The sequence below is a fragment of the Rana temporaria genome, chromosome 3 (genome assembly GCF_905171775.1).
Source record: "Rana temporaria chromosome 3, aRanTem1.1, whole genome shotgun sequence".
NCBI lineage: Eukaryota > Metazoa > Chordata > Amphibia > Anura > Ranidae > Rana > Rana temporaria.
This window is the reverse complement of record NC_053491.1, coordinates 11,179,965-11,207,515: the sequence shown is the minus strand read 5'-3', so window position 1 is coordinate 11,207,515 and position 27,551 is coordinate 11,179,965. Positions and strand designations below refer to the sequence as shown.

Sequence of the window (27,551 nt, the reverse complement as noted above, 5' to 3'; positions counted from 1 at the left end):
ATAGCAACCGCTGCGCTTCCGCCCGACCTCCTCATGGCGGCCGCTGTACTTCCGCCCGTCTGGGACTTCCCCCTCCCTCCCCTCAGTCGGGATTGGACGGTTCAGGCTTCAGGTGGTACAGCCCACTGAGCGTCCCGTCGCTATGGTAACGAGCGCATTCTCCAGATCTCCCCTCGCTATGGCCGCATCCGCCGATCCCGTGGGGCTCCTCCTGGTCCAGGTACATCATAGAGGGAGTCATTCATGTAGAACTTTTACCCCACACGGTTTATTTTCATTATCGATAGAATCGTGGGGAGTTATAACCTCTCCCAGGCTTTTTTGTTGCCATCTGTGTCCCCATTGGAGAGATTTCCCTTCACTTCCTGTCCTATAGGCACAACAGGAAGTGAGAGAACTAGTGTCCCCCATTGAAAGATTTCCCTTCACTTCCTGTCCTATAGCCACAAAAGGAAGTGAGAAAAAAAACCTTCCAAAGTGTCACCAGTACTTGTGTCCCCCATTGGAAGATTTTCCTTCACTTCCTGGCCTATAGGCACAAGAGGCATTGAGAGAACTAGTGTCCCACATTGGAAGATTTCCCTTCACTTCCTGTCCTATAGCCACAACAGGCATTGCGAGAACTAGTGTCCCACATTGGAAGATTTCCCTTCACTTCCTGTCCTATAGCCACAACTGGATGTGAAAGGGAAACCTTCCAAAGTGTCACCAAAACTAGTGTCCCCCATTATAAGGGTTTCCTTTACTTCCTGTTTTATAATGACAACAGGAAGTGAGAAAAAAAAACTTCCAAAGTGTCAGCAGAACTTTTGTCCCCCCATTATAAGATTTTCCTTCACTTCCTGTCCTATAGGCACAACAGGAAGTGAGAGAACTAGTGTCCCCCATTGGAAGATTTCCCTTCACTTCCTGTTCTATAGCCACAACTGGATGTGAAAGGGAAACCTTCCAAAGTGTCACCAGAACTAGTGTCCCCCATTATAAGATTTTCCTTTACTTCCTGTTCTATAATGACAACAGGAAGTGAGAGGAAAACCTCCCAAAGTGTCAGCAGAACTAGTGTCCCCCCCATTATAAAGTTTTCCTTTACTTCCTGTTCTATAATCACATCAGGAAGTGAGAAGAAAACCTTCCAAAGTGTCAGCAGAAATTGTGTCCCCATTATAAGATTTCCCTTCACTTCCTGTCCTATAGGCACAACTGGATGTGAAAGGGAAACCTTCCAAAGTGTCACCAGAACTTGTGTCCCCCATTAAAAGATTTTCCTTTACTTCCTGTTCTATAATCACAACAGGAAGTGAGAGGAAAACCTTCCAAAGATTTTCCCTGTATTCCTGTTCTGGGGTCAACCCTAAATTTGGGGTTTTCTTTCCTTGTTGGTGTCACCGGGACAGATAGAGCAGGAGAATCTCACCAACGGGGACACAGACAGCAATAAAAACCTGACAGGGGTTCTAATCCCTCTCCATTCTATCCATAACTAATTTAGAAATAGCGGAAAAACTTTTTATTGTTATCTGTGTCCCCATTTGCAACCGCAAGTGAGAGGAAAACCTTCCAAAGTGTCAGCAGAAATTGTGTCCCCATTATAAGATTTTCCTTTACTTCCTGTCCTATAGGCACAACAGGAAGTGAGAGAACTAGTGTCCCCCATTGGAAGATTTCCCTTCACTTCCTGTCCTATAGTCACAACTGGATGTGAGAAGAAAACCTTCCAAAGTGTCACCAGAACCAGTGTCCCCCATTATAAGTTTTTCTGTTACTTCCTGTCCCATAATCACAACAGGAAGTGAGAGGAAATCCTTCCAAAGTGTCACCAGAACTAGTGTCCCCCATTGGAAGATTGCCTCCCCCTCCCCTTCCTGCCCAGGACAACTTTCAGCTTTCCGCCCCCCCCCCCCCTTTTTGAATGACAATCACTCAGTCACGCTGCGCTGTACCCAGATGACATGTTTATTATTTTTCTCACACAAATAGAGATTTCTTCTGGTGATATGTAATCTCCTCCGGCGGGTTTTTATTTGTTTGCGGAATTAGTTTTAATTTTTTTTACAGTTTGTTATAAAAATTTGCTAACAGCTTATTTTTCTCTTTAACTGATGGGCACTGATGAGGCAGCACTGTTGGACACTGATAGGCACTGGTAGGCAGCAATGATGGCAACTGGTATGCAGCACTGATGGGCACTGATAGGCAGCACTGATGGACACTGATAGGCACTGGAAGGCAGCACTGATAGGGAGCACTGATAGGCAGCACTGGTGGGCACTGGTAGGCAGCACTGATGGGAACTTATAGGCAGCACTGGTAGGCAGCAATAATGGGAACTGATAGGCAGCACTGATGGGCACTGATAGGCAGCACTGATGGACACTGATAGGCAGCACTGATGGGCACTGATGGGTACTGGTAGGCAGCAATGATGGGAACTGGTATGCAGCACTGATGGACACTGATTGGCACTGGAAGGTAGCACTGATAGGCAGCATTGATGTGCACTAGTAGGCAGCACTGATGTTCATTGATAGGTGGCACTGATAGGCACCAGTAGGCAGCAATGATGGGCACTTATAGGCAGCACTGATGGGCATTGATAGACAGCACTGATACGCACTGGCAGGCAGCACTGATGGGCACTGGTAGGCACTGGTAGGCAGCACTGATGGGCACTGATAGGCACTGGTAGGCAGCACTGATAGGCACTGGTAGGCAGCACTGATGGGCACTGATAGGCACTGGTAGGCAGCACTGATAGGCACTGGTATGCAGCACTGATAGGCACTAAAAGGCAGCACTGATGGGCACTGGTAGCACTTATAGGCGGCACTGGTAGGAAGCACTGATAGGCACTAAATGGCAGCACTGATGGGCACTGGTAGCACTTATAGGCGGCACTGATAGGCACTGGTAGGAAGCACTGATAGGCACTAAATGGCAGCACAGATAGGCAGCACATAAAAGTACATGAATGCTATATTGGTACATAGGGGAGCTGGGATTTAGAACGTGCCCGATCCATGCCATGCGTTCTTCTCCAGGTACAGAACGATCTGGAACATTTGAAGAAGAATCTCGTGACCTCCAATCAGCAGACGGGGGCCCCGGTGGACTTCCAGACCCTGGAGACGGCGATACAGAGGACAGAGCGCGGAATAAAGGTGACCGAGGAATCTCTCTGCTAATAACACCAAATAAAGTTTTCCCTCGCAGTGGGTCTGTGCACGCCCCCCCCCCCCCCCCCCCCCCCGCTCGTTTTCTCTCTCCGGAGATAGGCTTACCTAATCCTCCAATCCTCCCGGCACAAGACCGCTCCCCCCCCCATGCTCCAGCACCCCTCCCCCCATGCTCCAGCACCCCCCCCCCCCCCATGCTCTCCAGCACCCCCCCCCCCCCCATGCTCTCCAGCACCCCCCCATGCTCTCCTGGACTTTGGGGACCCGGTACCGGCCGGCCGTAGGTCCCCTGGACCCCAAACTTGGCACACATGTAGCCCTACTCTCCTCTACAAGTGTGCAAAGTTTGTTGTCTGGGGGACCTACAGTCGGGGAGCACCGATTTTTCAAAGCCGGCACCCCTTCCATAGACTCCCATATTAAACGGTCATTTCTCAGGTGATTTTGGGGACCCGGTACCAGCCGGTCGTAGGTTCCCTGGACCCGGAACTTGGCACACATGTAGCCCCAGTTCTTCTCTACAAGTGTGCAAAGTTTGTTATCTGGGGAATCTACAGCCGGGGAGCACCGATTTTTCAAAGCCGGCACCCCTTCCATAGACTCTCATGTTAAACATCAGTCTAGTCATGGGCACAGTGAGGCATGGGCACAGTGAGGCATGGGCACAGTGAGGCATGGGCACAGTGAGGCATGGGCACAGTGAGCCATGGGCACAGTGAGGCATGGATACAGTGAGGCATTGACACCGTGAGCCATGGGCACAGTGAGGCATGGGCACAGTGAGGCATGGGCACAGTGAGGCATGGGCACAGTGAGGCATGGAAACAGTGAGGCATGGGCACAGTGAGGCATGGGCACAGTGAGGCATGGACACAGTGAGACATGGACACAGTGAGGCATGGGCACAGTGAGGCATGGGCACAGTGAGGCATGGGCACGGTGAGGCATGGACACAGTGAGGCATGGGCACAGTGAGGCATGGATACAGTGAGGCATGGGCACAGTGAGGCATGGATACAGTGAGGCATTGACACCGTGAGCCATGGGCACAGTGAGCCATGGGCACAGTGAGGCATGGAAACAGTGAGGCATGGGCACAATGAGGCATGGGCACAATGAGGCATGGGCACAGTGAGGCATGGGAACGGTGAGGCATGGACACAGTGAGACATGGGCACATTGAGGCATGGACACCGTGAGGCATGGACACAGTGAAGCATGGACACAGTGAGGCATGGACACAGTGAAGCATGCACATGGGCACAGTGAGGCATGCAGATGGACACCCTAGGCTTATACTCGAGTCAATACGTTTTCCCATTTTTTTGTGGTAAAATTTGGTGCCTCGGCTTATACTCGAGTATATACGGTATATAATTCTTGTAAAGATATATGCAGACGGTTGTCCTTAAAATTCCCTCAGATGCGATCTAATGATTACACTGTATATGAGTGTTTATCGTATACAACGCCACTGACAGCCTGCTTTGTGTACCATAAATCAGCACAGACAGGGCGTCGGGTACACGTGTCGGGGACCCCCTACTTAATCCAGCGCAGTGGGGTCGCTCTGCCACAGTATATCTGCGGTAGGGAGGCCCCAACTGGTTAAAAAAATGTAATAAAGATAAAAATACAATGCATCATTGCAGACTCCACCCTAAACGTTTCGTCTGTTACGACTTCTTAAAAAAGTGCCTATTATACTGTCCTCTCAGGCAGGAATTTTGATTTAGAAGGTTTGAAATGTCTGACAGTTTTGCTTTAACCTCTAAAAAAATATAAAATAGAAGAATATTTACATATGTTTTGTTTAAAATGTAATATAAATGTTTTTGGCTTGGCAGAAGCATACCCAGGATTATTTGGCTCACATCAGCTGCAACCCAATGACAATCCTCCATGAGCAGAGCAAAGACAAGTATACTCCACGTGCACTGAAATGGTGAGTATAGAAGAATGTAGGTGTCATCTTACTGGTTCTAATGCAAGATTAACCATTTGCTTACTGGGCACTTAAACCCCCCCCCCCTCCTGCCCAGACCAATTTTCAGCTTTTAGTGCTGATGCACTTTGAATGACAATTGCGCTGTCCTACAACGCTGTACCCAAATTAAATTTTTATCATTTTTTCCCCACAAATAGAGCTTTCATTTGGTGGTATTTGATGACCTCTGTGCTTTTTTTTTTGTAAAAAAGAAAATGAAACATACAGATTAAAAAAAAAAAAAAATGTATATATTTTTTATATTTTGTTATAAAATATTGCAATTGGGTAATTTTTCTCCTTCATTGATGTACGCTGATGAGGCTGCACTGATGGGCTGCACTAATAGGCACCGATGGGCTGCACTGATGGGCTCCAATAAGGCGGCACTGGTGGGCACTGATAGGCGGCACTGGTGGGCACTGAGAGGTGGTACTGAATGGCCCGCAGCTTGCCATGGACTTGTCCCAGGATCGCGGCGAGCAAGATTTTTTTGGCGAGGCCGCGGCTTCGGCCTAGTCCGCGGCCTTTTCCCAGGATCGCGGCGGACTAGGCCGAAGCCGCGGCCTCACCTAAAAACTTAGGACTGGCGCGGTGTCCATGGGGGGAAAAACAACTTGATTCGTATCTTGAATCAAGTTTTTTTTTAAAAAATCCCTAAAATCGACCAGCTCTAGGTTAACACTAGGGGGCGACCAAGGGGTTAAGTGTGTTCCCTTGTGTGTGTTCTAACTGTGTGGGGGGATGGGCTTACTGGAACACCACAGAGACCGCTGTTCCCAATCACTGGGACCAGCAGATCTCCATGATGTCCCCTGACAGAACAGGGATCTGCCTTATCCCCTTTCTGCCTCTGTGTAACGCGTTCTCGGGTCGCCGGCGCCCGCAGTTTAACATGCATGACCAACGTACGGGTACATCGGTTCACGCAGGAGAGCTGACCTGCTACAGTATACAGTGGGGATCGAAAGTTTGGGCACCCCAGGTAAAAATTTGTATGAAAGTGGTAGTATACTCTGTACTACCACTTTAACCTACAGGTAAGCCTATATTAAGGCTTACTTGTAGGTATAAAGAATATCTCCTAAACCTGTAAGGAGTCATTCCGCCTGCAATGCGCCGCTGACTGCAGCGGCGTATGCGCAGCGGAGATCCTCGGCTAAAGGCCCGGCAGCCACCGGACCTTGCCGGGGAGAAGTCTCCCGCGCGCATGCGTGGGAGTGACGACATCGCTGCTCCAGCCAATCACAGCGCTGGAGCGGCGATACCCGGAAGACACCCGGAAAGATGAAATCTCCCTCGGCGTGGACCAGGTAAGTTCCTCTCACCTCGTTCCGAGGTAAGTATTTCAATACTAGCTCATTATGGCTTTTGCTTTTCAGGTTTATAAAAAAAAAAAAGACAGCGGGTTTACTACCGCTTTAATGTGCATAACGAAGCCAAGGAAAGATGGAAAAATCTCCAAAAGGCATCAAATTACAGATTAGACATTCTTATAATATGTCAAAAAAAGTTAGATTTTATTTCCATCATTTACACTTTTAAAATTACAGAAAACAAAAAAATGGCGTCTGCAAAAGTTTGGGCACCCTGCAGAATTTATAGCCTGCACTGCCCCCTTTGCAAAGCTGAGAGCTGCCAGTGTCATGGATTGTTCTCAATCATCGTCTGGGAAGACCAGGTGATGTCAATCTCAAAGGTTTTAAATGCCCAGACTCATCTGACCCTCCCCCAACAATCAGCACCATGGGTTCTTCTAAGCTGTTGTCTAGAAAACTGAAAGTGAAAATAGTTGTCGCTCACAAAGCTGGAGAAGCTATAAGAAGATAGCAAAGCGTTTTCAGATGTCAATATCCTCTGTTCCTCGGAATGTAATTAAGAAATGGCAGTCATCAGGAACAGTGGAAGAAAAAGCAAGATCTGGAAGACCAAGAAAAATATCAGACAGAACGGCTCGCAGGATTGTGAGAAAAGCAATTCAAAACCCACGTTTGACGGCACAATCCCTCCAGAAAGATCTGGCAGACACTGGAGTTGTGGTACACTATTCCACTATAAAGAGATACTTGTACAAATATGGTCTTCATGGAAGAGTCATCAGAAGAAAACCTCTTCTACGTCCTCACCACAAAAATCAGCGTTTGAACTTTGCAAATGAACATATAGACAAGCCTGATGCATTTTGGAAACAAGTTCTGTGGACCGATGAGGTTAAAATAGAACTTTTTGGCCGGAATGAGCAAAGGTACGTTTGGAGAAGAAAGAGCACAGAATTGAATGAAAAGAACCTCTGTCCAACTGTGAAGCATGGGGGTGGATCAATCATGCTTTGGGGTTGTATTGCAGCCAGTGGCACAGGGAACATTTCACGAGTGGAAGGAAAAATGGATTCAATAAAATGTCAGCAAATTTTGGATGGTAACTTGATGCCATCTGTGAAAAAGCTGAAGTTAAAGAGAGGATGGCTTCTACAAATGGATAATGATCCTAAACACACCTCAAAATCCACGGGGGATTACATCGAGAGGCGTAAACTGAAGGTTTTGCCATGGCCTTCACAATCTCCTGACCTCAACATAATTGAAAATCTATGGATAGACCTTAAAAGAGCCGTGCGTGACAGACAGCCCAGAAATCTCAAAGAACTGGAAGACTTTTGTAAGGAAGAATGGGCAAAGATCCCTCAAACAAGAATTGAAAGACTCTTGGCTGGCTACAAAAAGCGTTTACAAGCTGTGATACTTGCCAAAGGGGGCAGTACAAGATATTAACTCTGCAGGGTGCCCAAACTTTTGCAGACGCCATTTTTTTGTTTTCTGTAATTTTGAAAGTGTAAATGATGGAAATAAAATCTAACTTTTTTTTGACATATTATAAGAATGTCTAATCTGTAATTTGATGCCTTTTGGAGATTTTTCCATCTTTCCTTGGCTTCGTTATGCACATTAATACAAATTTTTACCTGGGGTGCCCAAACTTTCCATCCCCACTGTATATACTGTGGCTGGTCGGCAAGTTAAACAACGAAAAAAATGTGATGATATTCCCAGTGATGTCCCAATTAAGAAAAAACACTGTAAGGCAGGGGGAGGCAACCTCTGCCCTCCAGCTGTGGTGAAACTACAAATCCCATCATGCCTCTGTCTCTAGGAGTCATGCCTGTAAGGCCTTGTACACACGATCGAACATGTCTGCTGAAACTGGTCCGTAGACCAGTTTCAGCAGACATGTTTGGTCGTGTGTACGGCCGATCGGACAGGTTTCCAGCGGACATTTGTCCAGCTGGAAGCCTGTCCGTCGGACGTGTTCGGTCGTCTGTACAGACTCACCGGACACGTCCGATCGGCCGCCATCCCTCGCATGCGTCAAAGTGATTCGACGCATGCGTGGAAGCATTGAACTTCCAGGGCCGCGCACGTCGCCGCGTCATCGTCACGACGACGGTGCGGACACGACGGTCACGACGACGGTGCGGACACGTCTGATGGTGTGTACCATCAGACAGAAATCTCCGGGCGGACATGTCCGCTGAAAACGGTCCGGCGGACCGTTTTCAGCGGACAGTCCGTCCGTCTGTACGAGGCCTGATTGTCAGGGTCTTGCAATGTCTCATGGGACTTGTAGTTTCAAAACAGCTGGAGGTTGCCTACCTCTGCTGTAAGGTATCCACCACCATATGTATCACATCTGACCCTCTCCCATCAGGTGGAAACTCACCACATTTGGTGAGTCCTGAACATACAGTTGAGGAAAGGTTGCGAGCACTGAACTTATTTATTGAGAGGGGATCTGATTTCAATTGGGATAAAACTTTTTTGCGGAAGGGAGTTTAACCACCTCAATACCGGGCACTTTCACCCCCTTCCTGCCAGGCCATTTTTTCAGCTTTCAGCGCTGTCACACTTTGACAATTGCGCGGTCATACAACGCTGTACCCAAATACATTTTTTATAATTTTTTCCCCACAAATAGAGCTTTCTTTTGGTGGTATTTGATCACCTCTGCGTTTTTTATCTCTTGCGCTATAAACAAAAGAACAGGGACCAGTTTGAAAAAACACAATATTTTTTACTTTTATAATAAATATCGAATTTCTTTTTTTTTTTTAACAAAAATTGCAATAAGCGTATATTGATTGGTTTGCGCAAAAGTTATAGCGCCTACAAAATAGGGGATAGATTTATAGCATTTTTATTTAGAAAACTTTATTTTTTACTAGTAATGGCGGCGATCTTCGATTTTTATCGTGACTGTGATATTGCGGCGGACACTTGTGACACATTTTTGGGACCATTCACATTTATACAGCGATCCGTGCTATAAAATTGCACTGATTACTGTATAAACGTGACTGGCAGGGAAGGGGTTAACACTAGGGGGCGATCAAGGGGTTAAATATGTTCCCTAGGGAGTGATTCTAACTGTGGGGGGAGGGGACTGACTGGGGGAGGTGACCGATCGGTGTCTCTATGTACAAGGGACACAGCATCGGTCTCCTCTCCCTGACAGGACATGGATCTGTGTGTTTACACCCATAGATCCACGGTCCTGCTCAGTTACTGTGCAATTGCGGGTGTCCGGCAGATATCGCAGCCGCCAGGAATGCGCATCGGGTCCCCAGTGACGCGGCGGGCGCCCCCAGTGACCTAGTGGCTCGGGAAGGCAAAGACGTCATATGACGTCCGCCCAGAACGAGAGCTGCTTCGTCCTGCCGTCATATGACGTCCGCCCAGAACGAGAGATGCCTCGTCCCGCCGTCATATGACGTCCGCCCAGAACGAGAGCTGCCTCGTCCTGCCGTCATATGACGTCCGCCCAGAACGAGAGATGCCTCATCTCGCCGTCATATGACTTCCGCCCAGAACGAGAGCTGCCTCGTCCCGCCGTCATATGACGTCTGCCCAGAACGAAAGATGCCTCGTCCCGCTGTCATATGATGTCTGCCCACAATGAGAGATGCCTCGTCCCGCCGTCATATGAAGTCCGTCCCCAAGAACGAGAGATGCCTCGTCCCGCCGTCATATGAAGTCCGTCCCCAAGAACGAGAGATGCCTCGTCCCGCCGTCATATCATGTCCGTCCCCAAGAACGAGAGATGCCTTGTCCCACCCGCATATGACGTCCGCCCAGAACGAGAGATGCCTCGTCCTGCCGTCATATGACGTCCGCCCAGAACGAGAGCTGCCTCGTCCCGCCGTCATATGACGTCCGCCCAGAATGAGAGCTGCCTCGTCCCGCCGTCATATGACGTCCGCCCAGAACGAGAGCTGCTTCGTCCCGCCGTCATATGACGTCCGCCCAGAACGAGAGATGCCTCGTCCCGCCGTCATATGACGTCCGCCCAGAACGAGAGCTGCCTCGTCCTGCCGTCATATGACGTCCGCCTAGAACGAGAGATGCCTCGTCCCGCCGTCATATGACGTCCTCCCAGAACGAGAGATGCCTCGTCCCGCCGTCATATGACGTCCGCCCAGAACAAGAGCTGCCTCGTCCCGCCGCCATATGACGTCCGCCCAGAACGAGAGCTGCCTCGTCCCGCCGTCATATGACGTCCGCCCAGAACGAGAGATGCCTCGTCCCGCCGTCATATGACGTCCGCCCAGAACGAGAGCTGCCTCGTCCCGCCGTCACATGATGTCCGCCTAGAACGAGAGCTGCCTCGTCCCGCCGTCATATGACGTCCGCCCAGAACGAGAGAAGCCTCGTCCCACCGTCATATGAGCTCCGCCCAGAACGAGAGCTGCCTCGTCCCGCCGTCATATGAGGTCCGCCCAGAACGAGAGCTGCCTCGTCCCGCCATCATATGACGTCCGCCCAGAACGAGAGATGCCTCGTCCCGCCGTCATATGACGTCCGCCCAGAACGAGAGATGCCTCGTCCCGCCGTCATATGACGTCCGCCCAGAACGAGAGATGCCTCGCCCCGCTGTCATATGACGGTGGGCAGGCAGCTAGTGGTTAACAAGACTTTATTAACATTAAAATTAGAAGAAAAGAGGTTTAACCTTAAACTACATAGAAGGTTCTTTACTGTAAGAGCGGCAAGGATGTGGAATTCCCTTCCACAGGCGGTGGTCTCAGTGCGGGGCATCGATAGTTTCAAGAAACGTTTAGATAAGCACATGAACGACCACAACATACAGGGATATACAATGTAATAATGACATATAATCTCACACATAGGATGGACTTGATGGACTTTTTCAACCTCACCTACTATGTAACTATGTACAAATGTAAAAGTATATGTCCAATAAACAAAGAAAGTTGAATGTTGGGTGTGAAAAGTGACCTACATCGGCCTGATATTGAATGTTCTCTGTCTTCATAGGGGTCCTCAACTGGGGCCTGCAAAGCAAAACCAGACATTTCTTCTATCAAATGTTCCAGGGACAAGACGACAACCTCTAAGCACAACTCTAAGTCACGTCTCACCAGGGCAGAAGGTTAGTTCACAGCCGCCATTTTTTAAAATTTGAAAGAAAAATGCGATAAACCAAAATAATAAATAAACAGACATACTCACCTAGATGGCTGTAGCATCGATCCGATCTGTCCCCCCGCCGGCTCTACACCGAGAACTGAGCGATGAAAGACTGCTGATCACTTAGGTCTGTTCTGAGCACAGATCAGTGGTTGTCAGTCAGGGGCTGTCTGCTCTGTCCCTCCAGCGCTCACTGGAGCCGCCGGGCAGTGGAGGGGGGGGAGGGGGCGGCACGCTGAAACCCTGAGCCAGCTGCCGATCAGACATCTGGGTAGATCCCAACATTATTGTCAGGATCCCTGCAGAGCCTGGATCGGTTCTGTGAGGCCAGCAGACAGCAGACTTTAGCCTGCGCTGTTGGCTGAATCTGGGTCACAGGAGTGCAGAACTAAGTGCACACTTGTGACCCACAGGAGAAGTATGACCAAAAGATCTTTGGCGATAAATCCCCTTTAAAGTGTTATTAGTGGGAATGCTCAATAGCATTCCCAGTATTGTTATTCGTTCTTTTATTATTCTTTTTATTCCGTACGTTTTTTGGCTCTGCGGAACTTCTGCATACTTTCAGCTTTTAAGACCATTCAACTTTTAAAATGTTCAGCTCTTTCGGCTAATGATGGATCTTCTTCAACTTTTTTTCTACTATTTATATTTTTTAAAATATTAAGCTTTTTAACACTTTTTTTTTAACATTGAAGTCAATGAGAGCATGCTTCAAATCCTTAAAATCTTCTTCCAATACCAAATGTTTCAGCTCCTTCATACTTTCACCTACAGACACCAAACAAACTTTAAAATGTTCACAAAATATTCAGCTACCCGGCTATATCTTTTCAGTTTCATATGTTTTACAGTTTTTGTGAAAAAGCTGTTTAAGTTTAGTGATCGATTCAGGAAATGTTAGCGATTAAACAGAGTGTCTATGGGGCTGGTTAGAGTGGATGATGTCATCGCTACAGCACAAAGCTTTACATTTTTTTTTATCTTTATAGAGAAGGAACAAATTGCTCTCACGCCCACAAGATCTACTTGTCATACACAATTTATACATCAAAACGTAGATATTTTGTCCAGTTTCAGGCAATGTTTTGTGATACGCCTTTTACTTTTGGTTGCATGAGCTTCCAAATGACAAGAGTTCCACACTTTCTTCCATTGACTGTCATGTATAAAATTCTTCAGATTTCCCAGCGAAACGCACAGAGACCTTCTTTTTTAAATCGCTGACATGCCCACATTTTTAAGTTTATCAAAGGCTGTGTGTTTCTAATGGGGAAGCCGGTGTTTCGATGGCATGTACTGTTGTGGATTTATTAAGGCTTGTTTGAAGGTTTCTCAAATCATTAGGTCACTGGTGTGGAGAAAGCCTCTTGAGGGGGGGAGGGGGCAAGCAGGCAAGTCAGGACGCTCTCTACTTTGCAGATAGAGAAAGGAGGTGTGTGTTAGTGGGCGTCCTGACACTCCTGCTCGCCCCCTCAAGAGGCTTTCTTCACACCAGGGAGAAAGCCTCGCTTTACTGTGTGTAGTTAGAGACAGAAGAACAGGAAGTGAGGATTTCTCAGAAGAAATAAGGACATTTAAAAGCAAAATGGAAGGATGAGGTAAGTGAAGGAGGACTGCACTAAGGGAAAGGAAGCTATTTAGGGAAAACATTTTTTTACCTTTACAACCCCTTTAATGATCAAAGAGAGGCTTCACAAGTACTGAAGGAACACTGCTTGTATGTCCTAAAGATAGTGTAGTGGTTATGGTGAATGGCATTGGTGCGGGCTCAGCAATTCAGCTATTCAGCATTCCCACACATTTTCTGCAGGAAATGCATTTTCTAGTTTAATTTAAATTGTATTCTGTACCTTATTTGGCTCTGCGTAACTTCTGAATACTTTTAGCTATTAAGACCATTCAACTTTTAAAATGTTTAGCTCTTTCGGCTAATGATGGAACTTCTTCAACTTTTTTTCTACTATTTATATTTTTTTAAATATTAAGCTTTTTAACACTTTTTTTAACATTGAAGTCAATGAGAGCATGCTTCAAATCCTTAAAATCTTCTTCCGCAACTAAAAGTTTTAGCTCCTTCATACTTTCGCCTACAGACGCCAAACTTTAAAATGTTCACACAATATTCAGCTATCCGGCTATATCTTTTCAGTTTGATATCTTTTACAGTTTTTGTGGAGAATCTGTTTAAGTTTAGTGATGATTTTAGGAAACTTTATCGATTTAAACAGAGTGTCTATGGGGCTGGTTAGAGTGGATGATGTCATCGCTACAGCACAGAGCTTTATAAATATTATCTTTGTTCCTTCTCTATATAAATTGCTCTCACGCCCACAAAATCTACTTGTCATACACAATGTATACATCAAAACGTAGGAATTTTTCTCTAGTTTCAGGCAATGTGCTCAGTTTTGTGATACGCATTTTACTTTTGGCTGGTTGAGCTTCCAAATGACAATAGTTCTACACTTTCTTCCATTGACTGTCCTGTATAAAATTCTTCAGATTTAGACATGAATGGCTGTGTGTTGAGTTATTTTGAGGGGACGGCAAATTTACACTGTTATACAAGCTGTACACTCACTACACAACATTGTAGATACAAAGTGTCATTTCTTCAGTGTTGTCACATGAAAAGATTTACAACAATGTCACTGAGGGGTGTACTTATTTTGGTACATACTGTATGTGATCTCCCGCACACAGGTACACCCGTAACTATACGCCGGAAAAAGCCGAACGCAAACTACGTAAAAAAAAAGCGGCGGGCGGTCGTTCGTTTCTGAATCGGCGTAACTCCTCATTTGCATATTCCTCGCGTAAACCAACGGAAGAGCCACCTGGAATTGCAGCCTAAGATACGACGGTGTAAGTCACTTACACCTGGCGGATCTTAGGGAGATCTATGCGGAACCTGATTCTCTGAATCAGGCGCATAGATACGACGGACGGAACTCAGAGATACGACGGCGTATCAGGAGATATGCCGGCGTATCTCTTTTCTGAATCCGGCCCAATGTATCTGAATCGCGGCCAACATTCCTATAATGAAACACACCCAAATAACAATAAAGATTAATTGAAACAATAAATTGGCCAACTAATCCCTGGTGTGGAGAAAGCCTCTTGAGGGGGGAAGGGGCGAGCAGGAGTGTCAGGACGCCCACTAACACACAGCTCCTTTCTCTATCTGCAAAGTAGAGAGCGTCCTGACTTGCCTGCTCGCCCCCTCTCCCCTCAAGAGGCTTTCTCCACACCAGGGAGAAAGCCTCGCATTACTGTGTGGAGTTACAGACAGAAGAACAGGAAGTGAGGATTTCTCAGAAGAAATAAGGACATTTAAAAGCAAAATGGAAGGATGAGGTAAGTGAAGGAGGACGGCACTAAGGGAAAGTATTTAGGGAAAAAAATATTACCTTTACAACCCCTTTAAACTTATACTAAATGTTTTTATTGCTGAGAGGATACCCCTGCAAAAGGAAAGGGGCATAGAAACTGCATGCTGCAAGATGAAAGGTCCAATGAATTGGCCTCCATTATGCACCCGTTAGTTTCTTTTTTTTTCAAACATATTGGGGACATTTATTAATTCTTGCACACATAAAGGCCATGCCAGACAGGAGCAGCGAGACAGACTTATATCTATAGGATTGTAGAGTGATTAATTCGCACAGCTGTCTCGAATAACCACCGTCATCTGTCTAATAATATGTGTATATCCTGTCACCATCAGCGCCATCTAGTGGCTATTATGCAGAATGTTTCTGAGACGCTTCAATCTGGAAAATACTGCATTATGGTCCTTAGATGGAGCTGACAATATTATCGGACACATTACTGGGATTGTTTATGACAACTGTGCATTCTTTTTTTTTATATAATAATAATTTTTACTGTACAAAAAAAAAAAAAAAAGGTCAAATGCAATGTGAAGATCTTCAATTTTTGCAGACGACACCAAGCTATGCAGGGGAATAACGTCCTTGCAGGATGTCTCCAATTTACAAGCCAACCTCAATGCTCTGTCTGATTGGGCGACTATGTGGCAGATGAGGTTTAATGTTGATCAATTTAAAGTTATGCACTTGGGGGCCTAAAAATATGCATCATACGGAATCTCAAAAAAGTAAGTACACCCCTCACATTTATGTAAATCTTTTCATGTGACAACACTGAAGAAATTACACTTTGCTGCAATGTAGAGCAGTGAGCAGGGGCAGTGCCCGAGAGCCTCAATGGTCAGTCCGCCCCTGGTAGTGAGTGTACAGCTTGTATAACAGTGTAAATTTGCTGTCCCCTCAAAATAACTCAACACACAGCCATTAATGTCTAAACCGCTGGCAACAAAAGTGAGTACACCCCTAAAAATACTTAAAGCGGAGTTCCACCCAAAAGTGGAACTTTAGCTTAACCACTTAAGACCCGGACCAAAATGCAGGTTAAGGACCTTGCCCCTTTTTGCGATTCGGCACTGCGTCGCTGTAACTGACAATTGCGCGGTCGTGCGACGGGGCTCCCAAACAAAATTGGCGTCCTTTTTTCCCCACAAATAGAGATTTCTTTTGGTGGTATTTGATCACCTCTGCGGTTTTTATTTTTTGCGCTATAAACAAAAATAGAGCGACAATTTTGAAAAAAATTCAATATTTTTTACTTTTTGCTATAATAAATATCCCCCAAAAATATATAAAAAAAATATTTTTTTCCTCAGTTTAGGCCGATACATGCATACGATTTAAAATGCATTGTTTATTGTGAAAATGACAGTTGCAGTTTGGGAGTTAACCACAAGGGGGCGCTGTTGGGATTATGTGTTCCCTGAAGTGTGTTTACAACTGTAGGGGGGTGTGGCTGTAGGAGTGACGTCATCGATTGTGTCCCCCTATGACAGGGATGACTCGATCGATGCAGACGCCACAGTGAAGAACGAGGAAGCCCTGTTTACACACAACTCTCCCCGTTCTTCAGCTCTGGGGAGCGATCGCCGCACTCCAGCGGTGATTGGGTCCGTGGGACCCGCGGTCCCGGAGCTTCGGACGACCCACGGCTGGGTACTAGTACAGGACGTACCTGTACGTACATGTGCCCAGCCGTGCCATTCTGCTGACGTACATATGCAGGAGGCGGTCCTTAAGTGGTTAATCCACTCCTTGCCCCCTTACATGCCACATTTGGCATGTCATTTTTTTTGGGGGGGGGTGGGGGCTTCAGGAGGAGTGGGACATCCTGTCCCACTTCCTCCTTCCGCCGAGGGGCCGCTAAGGCGATACGTCATATCGCCTTTTGGCTGCCCCTCCCTGTAGTCGATCACCTGAAACACGTGACAGGTCCCAGGCGATCGCCTGTCCAATCAGATAGCGAAGTGCCTCTTGCGCATTGCGCAGTGAGTGCCTGGCCGTGAAGCCAAAAGCTGTCACGGCCGGGTGCCCACAGTAACAATGATGACGCCGGCCGGAGAGGGGGGGAGAGGAGCGGAGTACCGGCCGGCACGTCGCTGGAGCGCTGGAGCATATAAGTGTCTGTTTATTAAAAGCCAGCAGCTACACTTTTTGTAGTTGCTGACTTTTAATAAACATTAAAAATGCCTGGAACTCCCTTTTAAACATTGTTTTTTTGTTTATAGTGCAAACATTTTTAACCGCAGAGGCGATCAAATACCACCAAAAGAAAGCTCTATTTGTGGGAAAAATAGGAAGTCAATTGTATTTGGGTTCTGGGCCGCACGACCGCGCAATTGTCAGTTAACCACTTTAGCCCCAGAGGATTTGGCTGCCCAATGACCGGGCCACTTTTTGTGATTCGGTGCTGCGTCCCTTTAACTGACAATTATGCGGTCGTGCGACGTGGCTCCCCAAAAAAATGTACACCTTGTTTTTCCCCACAAATAGAGCTTTCTTTTGGTGGTATTTGAGCACCTCTGCGGTTTTTATTTTTTGCGCTATAAACAAAGATAGAGCGACAATTTTGAATTAAAAAGCAATATTTTTTACTTTCTCTTTGCTATAATAAATATCCCCCAAAAACATTTTCATTTATACAGCAATTAGTGCTATAAAAATGCACTGTTACTGTGTAAAAAAATGACACTGGCAGGGAAGGGGGTTAACCACTAGGGGGCGATGAAGGGGTAAGTGTGTCCTGTGTGGGGGCTGGGCCTACTTTGACACAAAACCGATTACTGCTCCCGATGACAGGGAACAGAAGATCAGTGTCCTGTCACTAGGCAGAACAGGGAGATGCTTGTTTACATAGGCATCTCCCCGTTCTGCAGCTCCGTGACACAATAGCGAGGCACAGCTCCCGGTCCTGTCAGGGAGAGAAATGCCTGATCTTCTGTTCATACAATGTATAAACAGCAATCAGTCATTTCCCCTAGTGAGACCACACCCCCCTACAGTTAGAACACACCCAGGGAACATACTTAACCCCTTCCCCGCCCCTAGTGTTAACCCCTTCACTGCCAGTGGCATTTTTATAGTAATCCAATGCATTTTTATAGCACTGATCGCTATAAAAATGCCAATGGTCCCAAAAATGTGTCCGAAGTGTCCGCCATAATGTCGCAGTATCGAAAAAAACGCTGATCGCCGCCATTACTAGTGAAAAAAAATATTAATAAAAATGCCATAAAAATACCCCCTATTTTGTAAACGCTATAACTTTTGCGCAAACCAATCAATAAACGTTTATTGCGATTTATTTTATTTTTTTTACGAAAAATAGGTAGAAGAATACGTATCGGCCTAAACTGAGGAAAAACATTTTGGCCCAGATTCTTAAAGGACTTATGACGGCGCAGCGCCATGTACGCCGTCGTAAGTCCTAATCCGGCCCGTCGTATCTATGCGTCTGATTCTTAGAATCAGTTACGCATAGATATCCATTAGATCCGACAGGCGTAAGTCTCTTACACCGTCGGATCTTAACTGCATTTTTTTTTTGACCGCTAGGTGGCGCTTCCGCCGATTTCCGCGTCAAGTATGCAAATTAGCTAGATACGCGAATTCCCGAACGTACGCGCAGCCAACGCAGTAAAGTTACGATGTTTACGTTAGGCTTTTCCCGGCGTATAGTTGCCCCTGCTATATGAGGCGCATTCAATGTTAAGTATGGCCGTCGTTCCCGCGTCGAAATTTGAAAAAGTTACGTCGTTTGCGTAAGTCGTCCGTGAATGGGGCTGGACGTCATTTACGTTCACGTCAAAACCAATACGTCCTTGCGGCGTACTTTGGAGCATTGCACACTGGGAAATTCCAAGGACGGCGCATGCGCCGTTCGGGAAAAACGTCAATCACATCGGGTCACAGTAGTTTAACATAAAACACGCCCCCCCCCCCTTCCACATTTGAATTAGGCGGGCTTACGCCGGCCGATTTACGCTACACCGCCGCAACTTACGGAGCAAGTGCTTTGAGAATACAGCACTTGCCCGTCTAAGTTGCGGCAGCATAACGTATATCAGATGCGTTACGCCCGCACAATTTTACGCAGCTGTATGTGAATCTGCCCCTTTTTTTTATATATTTTTGGGGATATTTATTATGGTAAAAAGTAAAAAATATTCATTTTTTTTCAAAAAAAAAATTCTAAAAACCGCAGAGGTGATCAAATACCACCTAAAGAAAGCTCTATTTGTGGGGAAAAAGGACGCCAATTTTGTTTGGGAGCCACGTCGCACGACCGCGCAATTGTCAGTTAAAGCGACGCAGTGCCGAATCGCAACAAGTGCTCTGGTCTTTGAGCAGCAATATGGTTCAGGGGGGTTAAGTGGTTAAAGTAATGCAGCGGCGTATCGCAAAAAATGGGGGTAAATCGTTCCAGAGGTCGAGGGGTTAAGCGTATTAAATGGTTGTTCTGAGATCTTGTAGCGTATGGGCAGCTAACCCTTTCTCAAGGCTTTTTATATTGCGGGGGGGGGGGGGGGGGGCTGTACGCGGTTCCGTGTCAATGATCAGAACGCCATTAAGCTGACCTTGTTTTTACCGTCATCGCCTACCCCGGGCACAGCGCTGCTTCCGCGTCTTTACAGCTACAAACCTCCAGCACCTGCTTAAAAATCCATATCCTGTGCCGGAACGCGCACCTCATTTCTTATCGCGAGGAAAGTGCTGCTTTACCAGCTGTTCCCAAGCATGGCACGCTGGCAGGAGCAGTCTTATTATTAACTAGTCGGGGGTTCCAGCTGGGAAATTGCCACCTATAATTTGCCACCTTCTATCCTTCAAACAAGGTAAACCTCAGTTGGCTCAATAAAAGCCGAGCCCTGCTTATAAAATGGCGTGATTGAGTAAGCCGAAGCCGCAGTCGCCAGCTGCACCGCGCAGAGTCCTCGTTACTAATCACTTTGACCAATGCCTTTCTGGTTTGTCTGTGACGGAATGAATGTCGGAGGTTTTCAGCGTGCTTTTGTGTCTATTCCTACCTGAGGATCGCCATTTTCCTTTACATTGGCCTATATCAGCGGCGTAGGCATGCACACAGGGTGTGCCAGGTGTGCCCAGGCACACCCTAATCACCCTGTGCCGCACAGATTCCCTCTACTGCTCTGGCTTACATCTTTCCCCCTGCAGCGCTACAAGCTGCCCTCCTCTCCTATCGGCTGTTGCTGCTGGGATGTTTTAGGAGTGGGGAAGGGGCCAGTAAATATGTAATTTGCCGGCCCCTTCCCTTTCTGAATGAACACTGTGCGTGATCGGCAGTGTGTGTTTGGGCTTTGGGGTGCACACCCTAATGCAATACGCTGCACACACCTATGATCAGCGGGCTCCAAACTGTGGACCTTACCTGGCCAACAATGAGGCATAATTCCCTCCACTGACACCAACAAAGGGGCACGATTCCACCAATGATGGGGCATGATTCTTCCCACCTAATCACACTGGCCCAGATTCAAGAAGCAATTGCGCCTGTGTAACCATAGGTTACACAGCGCAATTGCTTACTTGCCCCGGCGTTACGAATGCTCCTGATTCAGGAACATCGTAACGCCGACTGCAGCCTAAAATCGGCGTGGCATAAGGCTCTTATGCCACGCATATCTTAGGCTGCATTCTTGCGATGACCGCTAGGGGGCGCTCCCATTGTGCTCAGTGTATAGTATGCAAATTGCATACTAACACCGATTCACAACGTTGCGCGAGCCCTGCGTACGCAATTTACGTAGTTTGCGTATGTCGAGTTTCGCGTAAGGTTGCACATCCTAATAGCACGCGCAGCCAATGCTAAAGGATACCCGTCGTTCCCACGTCGCGATATTTGAAATCTACGTCGTTTGCGTAAGTGATTCGTGAATGGCGCTGGACGCCATTCACGTTCACTTTGAAGCAAATGACGTCCTTGCGACGTCATTTGCCGCAATGCACGTCGGGAAAGTTTCCCGACGGAGCATGCGCTCTACGCTCGGCGCGGGAGCGCGCCTAATTTAAATGATTCCCGCCCCCGGCGGGATCATTTACATTTTGCGCGCTTACGCAGGGCAAGTTTACACAGCGCACACGCAATTTACGGAGCTACTGCTAGCGCAGTAAATTTGCGGGGGCGCAGGGCAAAAACGCTGCCCTGCGCCTCCGCAAATAAGGGGCAAATCTACCTGAATCCGGGCCACTAACAATGCACGAATCTGGCTAAAATGAGAATCACAATTTTTTTTTGCTTAGAATAAAGATCACGATTCTCGCGGCCATGGGCGTCCGCTCCATAGGGCAGGGGGGGGGCAATTAACCCCCCTGGAAAATTTAGAAGGTGTTGAAGAGTCTCGCAGCCGCGGGCTGTCTGAGCGGTCCCGGGCCGGATGTCACACAGGCACAGCGAGCAGAGTGAAGCCGCCTCCCCCTCCACTGTGCTGCGCTGATGGCTGATCTGAGGTACTGAATGGGATGTAGGAAGACCACATTTCCAAACTACCATTCAGGGCCACCCTCCCTTCCCAAAAATCAGCTTGTGGTGTAACGAATCACAGCACAGTGATTGGACACAAGAGACGGGATTTATGATTTCTCCAATCACAAGCAGGGGGCGGGGATTGTGCTCCTCCAGGCATTCCCGGCCAGGACAAGTACTGTCAGTGAGTAAAGCGGTGATGTGGCGGCCTTTTTTGGGGGCATCAGATTGGCCTGGGGGGGGGGGGGTGGCTGTGTCAGTTTCATTCTGGGACACTGTATTGTCCTGGAATGAATGTGCCCGGGACAGACCTGCAAAATGCGGGACTGTCCTGGGCAATCCGGGACATGTGGTCACCCTAATGGGATGGGTTGAGGGAGGTCCGTCTGTGCTGAAGGGGGGGGTTTGTGCTGAATAGGGAGTCCATCTGTGCTGAAGGGGGTTCTGTACTGAAGGGGGGTATGTGCTGAAGGGGGGTCATCTGTGCTGAAGGGGGGGTCTGTACTGAAGGGGGGTATGTGCTAAAGGGGGGTCCATCTGTGCTGAAGGGGGGGTCTGTGCTTAAAGGGGGTTCATCTGTGCTGAAGGGGGGGTCCACCTGTGCTGAAGGGGGGTCTGTGCTTTAACGGGGTCCATCTGTGCTGAAGGGGGGGGTCATCTGTGCTGAAGGGGGGGTCTGTACTGAAGGGGGGTATGTGCTAAAGGGGGGGTCCATCTGTGTTGAAGGGGGGGTCTGTGCTTAAAGAGGGTCCATCTGTGCTGAAGGGATGGTTTGTGCTGAAGGGGGAGTCCATCTGTGCTGAAGGGGGTTCTGTACTGAAGGGGGGTCATCTGTGCTGAAGGGGGGGGTCTGTACTGAAAGGGGGGAATGTGCTAAAGAGGGGGTCCATCTGTGCTGAAGGGGGGTCTGTGCTTAAAGGGGGTCCATCTGTGCTGAAGGGGGGGTCCATCTGTTCTGAATGGAGGGGTCTGTGCAGAATCAGTGGGTCTGTGCTGAAGGAGGGGTCCATCTGTGCTGAATGGAGGGGTCTGTGATGAAGGGAGGGGGGTCCATCTGTGCTGAAGGGGGGTCTGTGCATTCTCTAGGCTATGATTATATGCTCATGGAGTAAAGCTGAATTATCTCAAGAGCTATTTCACACTGCCAGCTGGCCGCGTTATCGGTAAAGCGGCGCTAAAAAGCGGCGCTTTACCATCATTTTAGCTGCACTATTCGGCCGCTAGCGGGGCGCTTTTAACCCCCACTAGCATTTGAAGAAGGGTGTATCGACTGTGTATCGCCACTGCCGAAGCACCCCCCCCCCTAAAAAAAATTCAGCGGACGCCCATGCTCGCGGCGTAACATCATCTTTCACATTATACAAAAAAATTAGGCTAACTTTACTGTTTATTTTTTTAATTCATTAACCACTTGCTGACCAGCCGTCGTCGTTATAAAAATTTTGGGCCAGATCCATATAGAAATGGATAGGCGCAGCGTATCAGAGATACGCTACGCCGCCGTATCAGAGATACGCTACGCCGCCGTATCTTACCTGGCTTTAAGTCTAATCCAGGAAGATTTCGCGCCGTAAGTTACGGCGGCGTAGTGTATTTCTGGCGGCGGAATTCAAATCGGCGATTAGGGGGCGTGATTCATTTAATTGAAGCGCGTCCCCGCGCCGATTGAACTGTGCATGCTCCGTTTCGAAAATTTTTCCGCCGTGCTTTGCGCGAAATGACGTCGCAACGACGTCATTTTTTTTACTTAGATGTGACTTACGTCCATCCCTATTCACGGACGACTTACGCAAAAAAAAAAAATCAAATTTCGTCGCGGGAACGACGGCCATACTTAACATGGCAAGTCTATCTATACGCCGCAAAATAGCAGCTTTAACTATACGCCGGAAAAAGCCGACTAGAGACGACGTAAGAGAATGCGACGTTCGTGGATCGTTGGAAAAAGCTAATTTGCATACCCGACGTGGAAAACGACGCGAACTCCACCCAGCGGGCGCCCAAAGTATGGCACCTACGATCCAAAGGCGTGCAAAGCCATACGCCCATCATTGGTGTCAGTGGGAGGAATAGTGTCCCATCATTGGTGTCGGTGGGAGGAATAGTGTCCCATCATTGGTGTCAGTGGGAGGAATATTTCCCCATCATTGGTGTCAGTGGGAGGAATAGTGTCCCATCATTGGTGTCAGTGGGAGGAATATTTCCCCATCATTGGTGTCAGTGGGAGGAATAGTGTCCCATCATTGGTGTCGGTGGGAGGAATAGTGTCCCATCATTGGTGTCGGTGGGAGGAATAGTGTCCCATCATTGGTGTCGGTGGGAGGAATAGTGTCCCATCATTGGTGTCGGTGGGAGGAATAGTGTCCCATCATTGGTGTCAGTGGGAGGAATAGTGTCCCATCATTGGTGTCAGTGGGAGGAATAGTGTCCTATCATTGGTGTCAGTAGGAGGAATAGTGTCCCATCATTGGTGTCAGTGGCAGGAATAGTGTCCCATCATTGGTGTCAGTGGCAGGAATAGTGTCCCATCAAAAAATGTCATGGTCGCAAAGGGCGGTAAATCTTACAGAGGTCAAGTGGTTAATGTGAAGTTTTGGTTTCTTTGAGTTGATTCCTTTTCTCTATCTTTTGTAAACAATTTTAGGAAAGCTTCGTTGTCATTTTCTTTCAACCACTTAAGGGCCGCCTAATGCCGATATACGTCGGCAGAATAGTACGGCTGGGCACAATCACGTACCTGTACGTGATTGTTAATTGCACAGCCGTGGTTCGAGAGCGCGTGCCCGTGACCCGGTCCGAAGCTCCATGACTGCGGCCGCGGGACCCGATCGCCGCCGGAGTCCCGCGATCGCTCCCCGGAGCTGAAGAACGGGGAGAGGTGAGTGTAAACACAGCTTCCCCGTTCTTCTCTGTGGCGCCGTCATCGATCGTGTGTTCCCTGATATAGGGAAAGGCGATCAATGAAGAAACACATCCAGCCCCGCCCCCCTACAGTTATAAACCCATATGAGGTGACACATAACTCCTTCAGCGCCCCCTTGTGGTTAACTCCCAAACTGCAATTGTCATTTTCAAAGTAAACAATGCATTTTTATAGCATTTTTTGCTGAGAAAATGACAATGGTCCCAAAAATGTGTCAAAATTGTCCGAAGTGTCCGCCATAATGTCGCAGTCACGAAAAAAATCGCTGATCGCCGCCATTAGTACTAAAAAAATATATATGAATAAAAATGCAATAAAACTATCCCCTATTTTGTAGACGCTATGGGCTAGATTCAGCAAAAATTTAAGTCGGCGTATCTATTGATACGCCGCGTAAATTCAAAGCTGTATTCAGAAAGCAAGATACGCCGAAATTAGGCTAAGATCCGACTGGTGTAAGTCTCTTATATCTCTGATATAGGGAACGACGATCAGTGACGTCACACCTACAGCCACGCCCCCCCTACAGTAAGAATCACTCCCTTAGGGCACACTTAACCCCTTAGCGCCCCCTAGTGGTTAACCCCTTCACTGCCAGTGTAATTTTCACAGTAATCAGTGCATTTTTATAGCACTTTTCGCTGTGAAAATGACAATGGTCCCAAAAATGTGTCAAAAGTGTCCGAAGTGTCCGCCATAATGTCGCAGTCACGGAAAAAAATCGCTGATCGCCGCCATTACTAGTAAAAAAAAATATATATATTAATAAAAATGCAATAAAACTATCCCCTATTTTGTAAACGCTATACATTTTTGCGCAAAACAATCGATAAACGCTTATTGCGATTTTTTTTTTCTTTTTACCAAAAATAGGTAGAAGAATACGTATCGGCCTAAACTAGCAAAAAGTAAAAAATATTGCATTTTTTTAAAAATTGTTGCTCTTTTTTTGTTTATAGCGCAAAAAATAAAAACCGCAGAGATGATCAAATACCACCAAAATAAATCTCTATTTGTGGGAAAAAAGGACGTAAATTTTGTTTGGGAGCCACGTCGTACGACCGCGCACGACCGCGCAATTGTCAGTAAAAGCGACGCAGTGCCGAATCGCAAAAGGGGCAAGGTCCTTAACCTGCATATTGGTTCGGGTCTTAAGTGGTTAAAGTAACGCAGCACTGTATCACAAAAAATGTCATGGTCGCAAAGGGCAGTAAATCTTCCAGAGGTCAAGTGGTTAATGTGAAGTTTTGGTTTCTTTGAGTTGATTCCTTTTCTCTTTTGTAAACAATTTTAGGAAAGCTTCGTTGTCATTTTCTTTTACCACTTAAGGACCGCCTAATGCCGATATACGTTGGCAGAATGGCACGGCTGGGCACAATCACATACCTGTACGTGATTGTTAAATGCCCAGCCGTGGGTCGCGGCCGCGCGCCCGCGACCCGGTCCGAAGCACCATGACCGTGGCCGCGGGACCCGCGGACCCGATTGCCGCCGGAGTCCCGCGATCGGTCACAGGAGCTGAAGTACGGGGAGAGCTGTGTGTAAACACACCTTCCCCGTTCTTCACTGTGGCGCTGTCATTGTTCGTCTGTTCCCTGATATAGGGAAAGGCAATCAATGACGAAACACGTCCAGCCCCGCCCCCCTACAGTTATAAACACATATGAGGTCACACTTAACCCCTTCAGCGCCCCCTTGTGGTTAACTCCCAAACTGCAATTGTAATTTTCAAAGTAAACAATGCATTTTTATAGCACTTTTTGCTGTGAAAATTACAATGGTCCCAAAAATGTGTCAAAATTGTCCGAAGTGTCCGCCATAATGTCGCAGTCACAAAAAAAATTGCTGATCGCCGCCATTAGTAGTAAAAAAAAAAAATCTTAATAAAAATGCAATAAAACTATCCCCTATTTTGTAAACGCTATAAATTTTGCGCAAACCAATCAAAACGCTTATTGCGATTTTTTTTTTTACCAAAAATAGGTAGAAGAATACGTATCGGCCTAAACTGAGGGAAAACAAGTTTTTTTATATATTTTTGGGGGATATTTATTATAGCAAAAAGTAAAAAATATTGTTTTTTTTTTCAAAATTGTCGCTCTATTTTTGTTTATATCGCAACAACTAAAAACCGCAGAGGTGATCAAATACCACCAAAAGAAAGCTCTATTTGTGGGGAAAAAAGGATGCCAATTTTGTTTGGGAGCCACGTCGCACGACGGCGCAATTGTCAGTTAAAGCGACGCAGTGCCGAATCGCAAAAAGGGGCCCGGTCCTTTACCTGCATAATGGTCCGGGTCTTAAGTGGTTAAGATCAAATCCAATATTATTTTGATCCGTTGTTGCGGGGCCCTTAAACAGAGCGGGGCCCATAAGCCTCTGCCGATCGGGCACTGATCACCGTACATTTATATACCTTGTCATGGATCACAATAGAATATTCCCCCGTCGTCGTCTTTTTTTTTTTGCCCTGGCACAGACATGTCTAGCTGGAGGCTCCTCCATTCAGCCTGGAGGTAACATGTGGCTGTGTTGTGTGCATGCTGTGCGTTGTGTATATATATGTATTGGAGCCCACAGTGTGCATGAAAACATGATGTGACGCTGTAATCATCGTGGATCCATCTCTCTGTTCCAGCACAAGCGAGCCTTCAGTACGCGCATCATCTGTAATCCTGAGACGCCAACCCATCGCGACCTCCTCGACCAGAACTATGGGGTCAGCCTGCCTCTGATCAACAGCAAACCCAAAGCATCTGTAAGTCAGCCGGATTTACTAAACTTTATTTTACACCGAAATGCTCAAGTAGCAGGTCATTAAATCATGTCAGGATTGCCTTCCATTTCCATTGCAGCTTTTTATATAAAGGCCTCGTTCACACTGGTGTACTGAAAGCAATATAAAGTGCCAAAAGAAAACATTTATGATGCTTTAGAGGTCCCTTTCATATCAGAGATTCCCTGTCACATCAGAGGTCCCCTATCACTTCACAGGTCCCCTATGACATCAGAGGTTCCCTATCACATCAGAGGTCCCCTATCACTTCACAGGTCCCCTATGACATCAGAGGTTCCCTATCACATCAGAGGTCCCCTATCACTTCACA

General features: G+C 47.2%; 1 protein-coding gene across 1 annotated transcript in view; it reads left to right on the top strand.

Annotated features, from left to right (window-relative positions):
* Positions 1-112: 112 nt before the first annotated feature.
* Positions 113-27,551, top strand: part of IQCH (IQ motif containing H) — a 240,817-nt gene continuing 213,378 nt past the window's right edge. Inside the window, exons 1-5 of the mRNA XM_040342244.1 lie at positions 113-220; positions 3,039-3,158; positions 5,021-5,118; positions 11,490-11,604; positions 27,083-27,202. Of these exons, the coding sequence (XP_040198178.1) occupies positions 143-220; positions 3,039-3,158; positions 5,021-5,118; positions 11,490-11,604; positions 27,083-27,202 (531 nt within the window). The 5' untranslated portion in view covers positions 113-142. The remainder of the gene's footprint in view (positions 221-3,038; positions 3,159-5,020; positions 5,119-11,489; positions 11,605-27,082; positions 27,203-27,551) is intronic.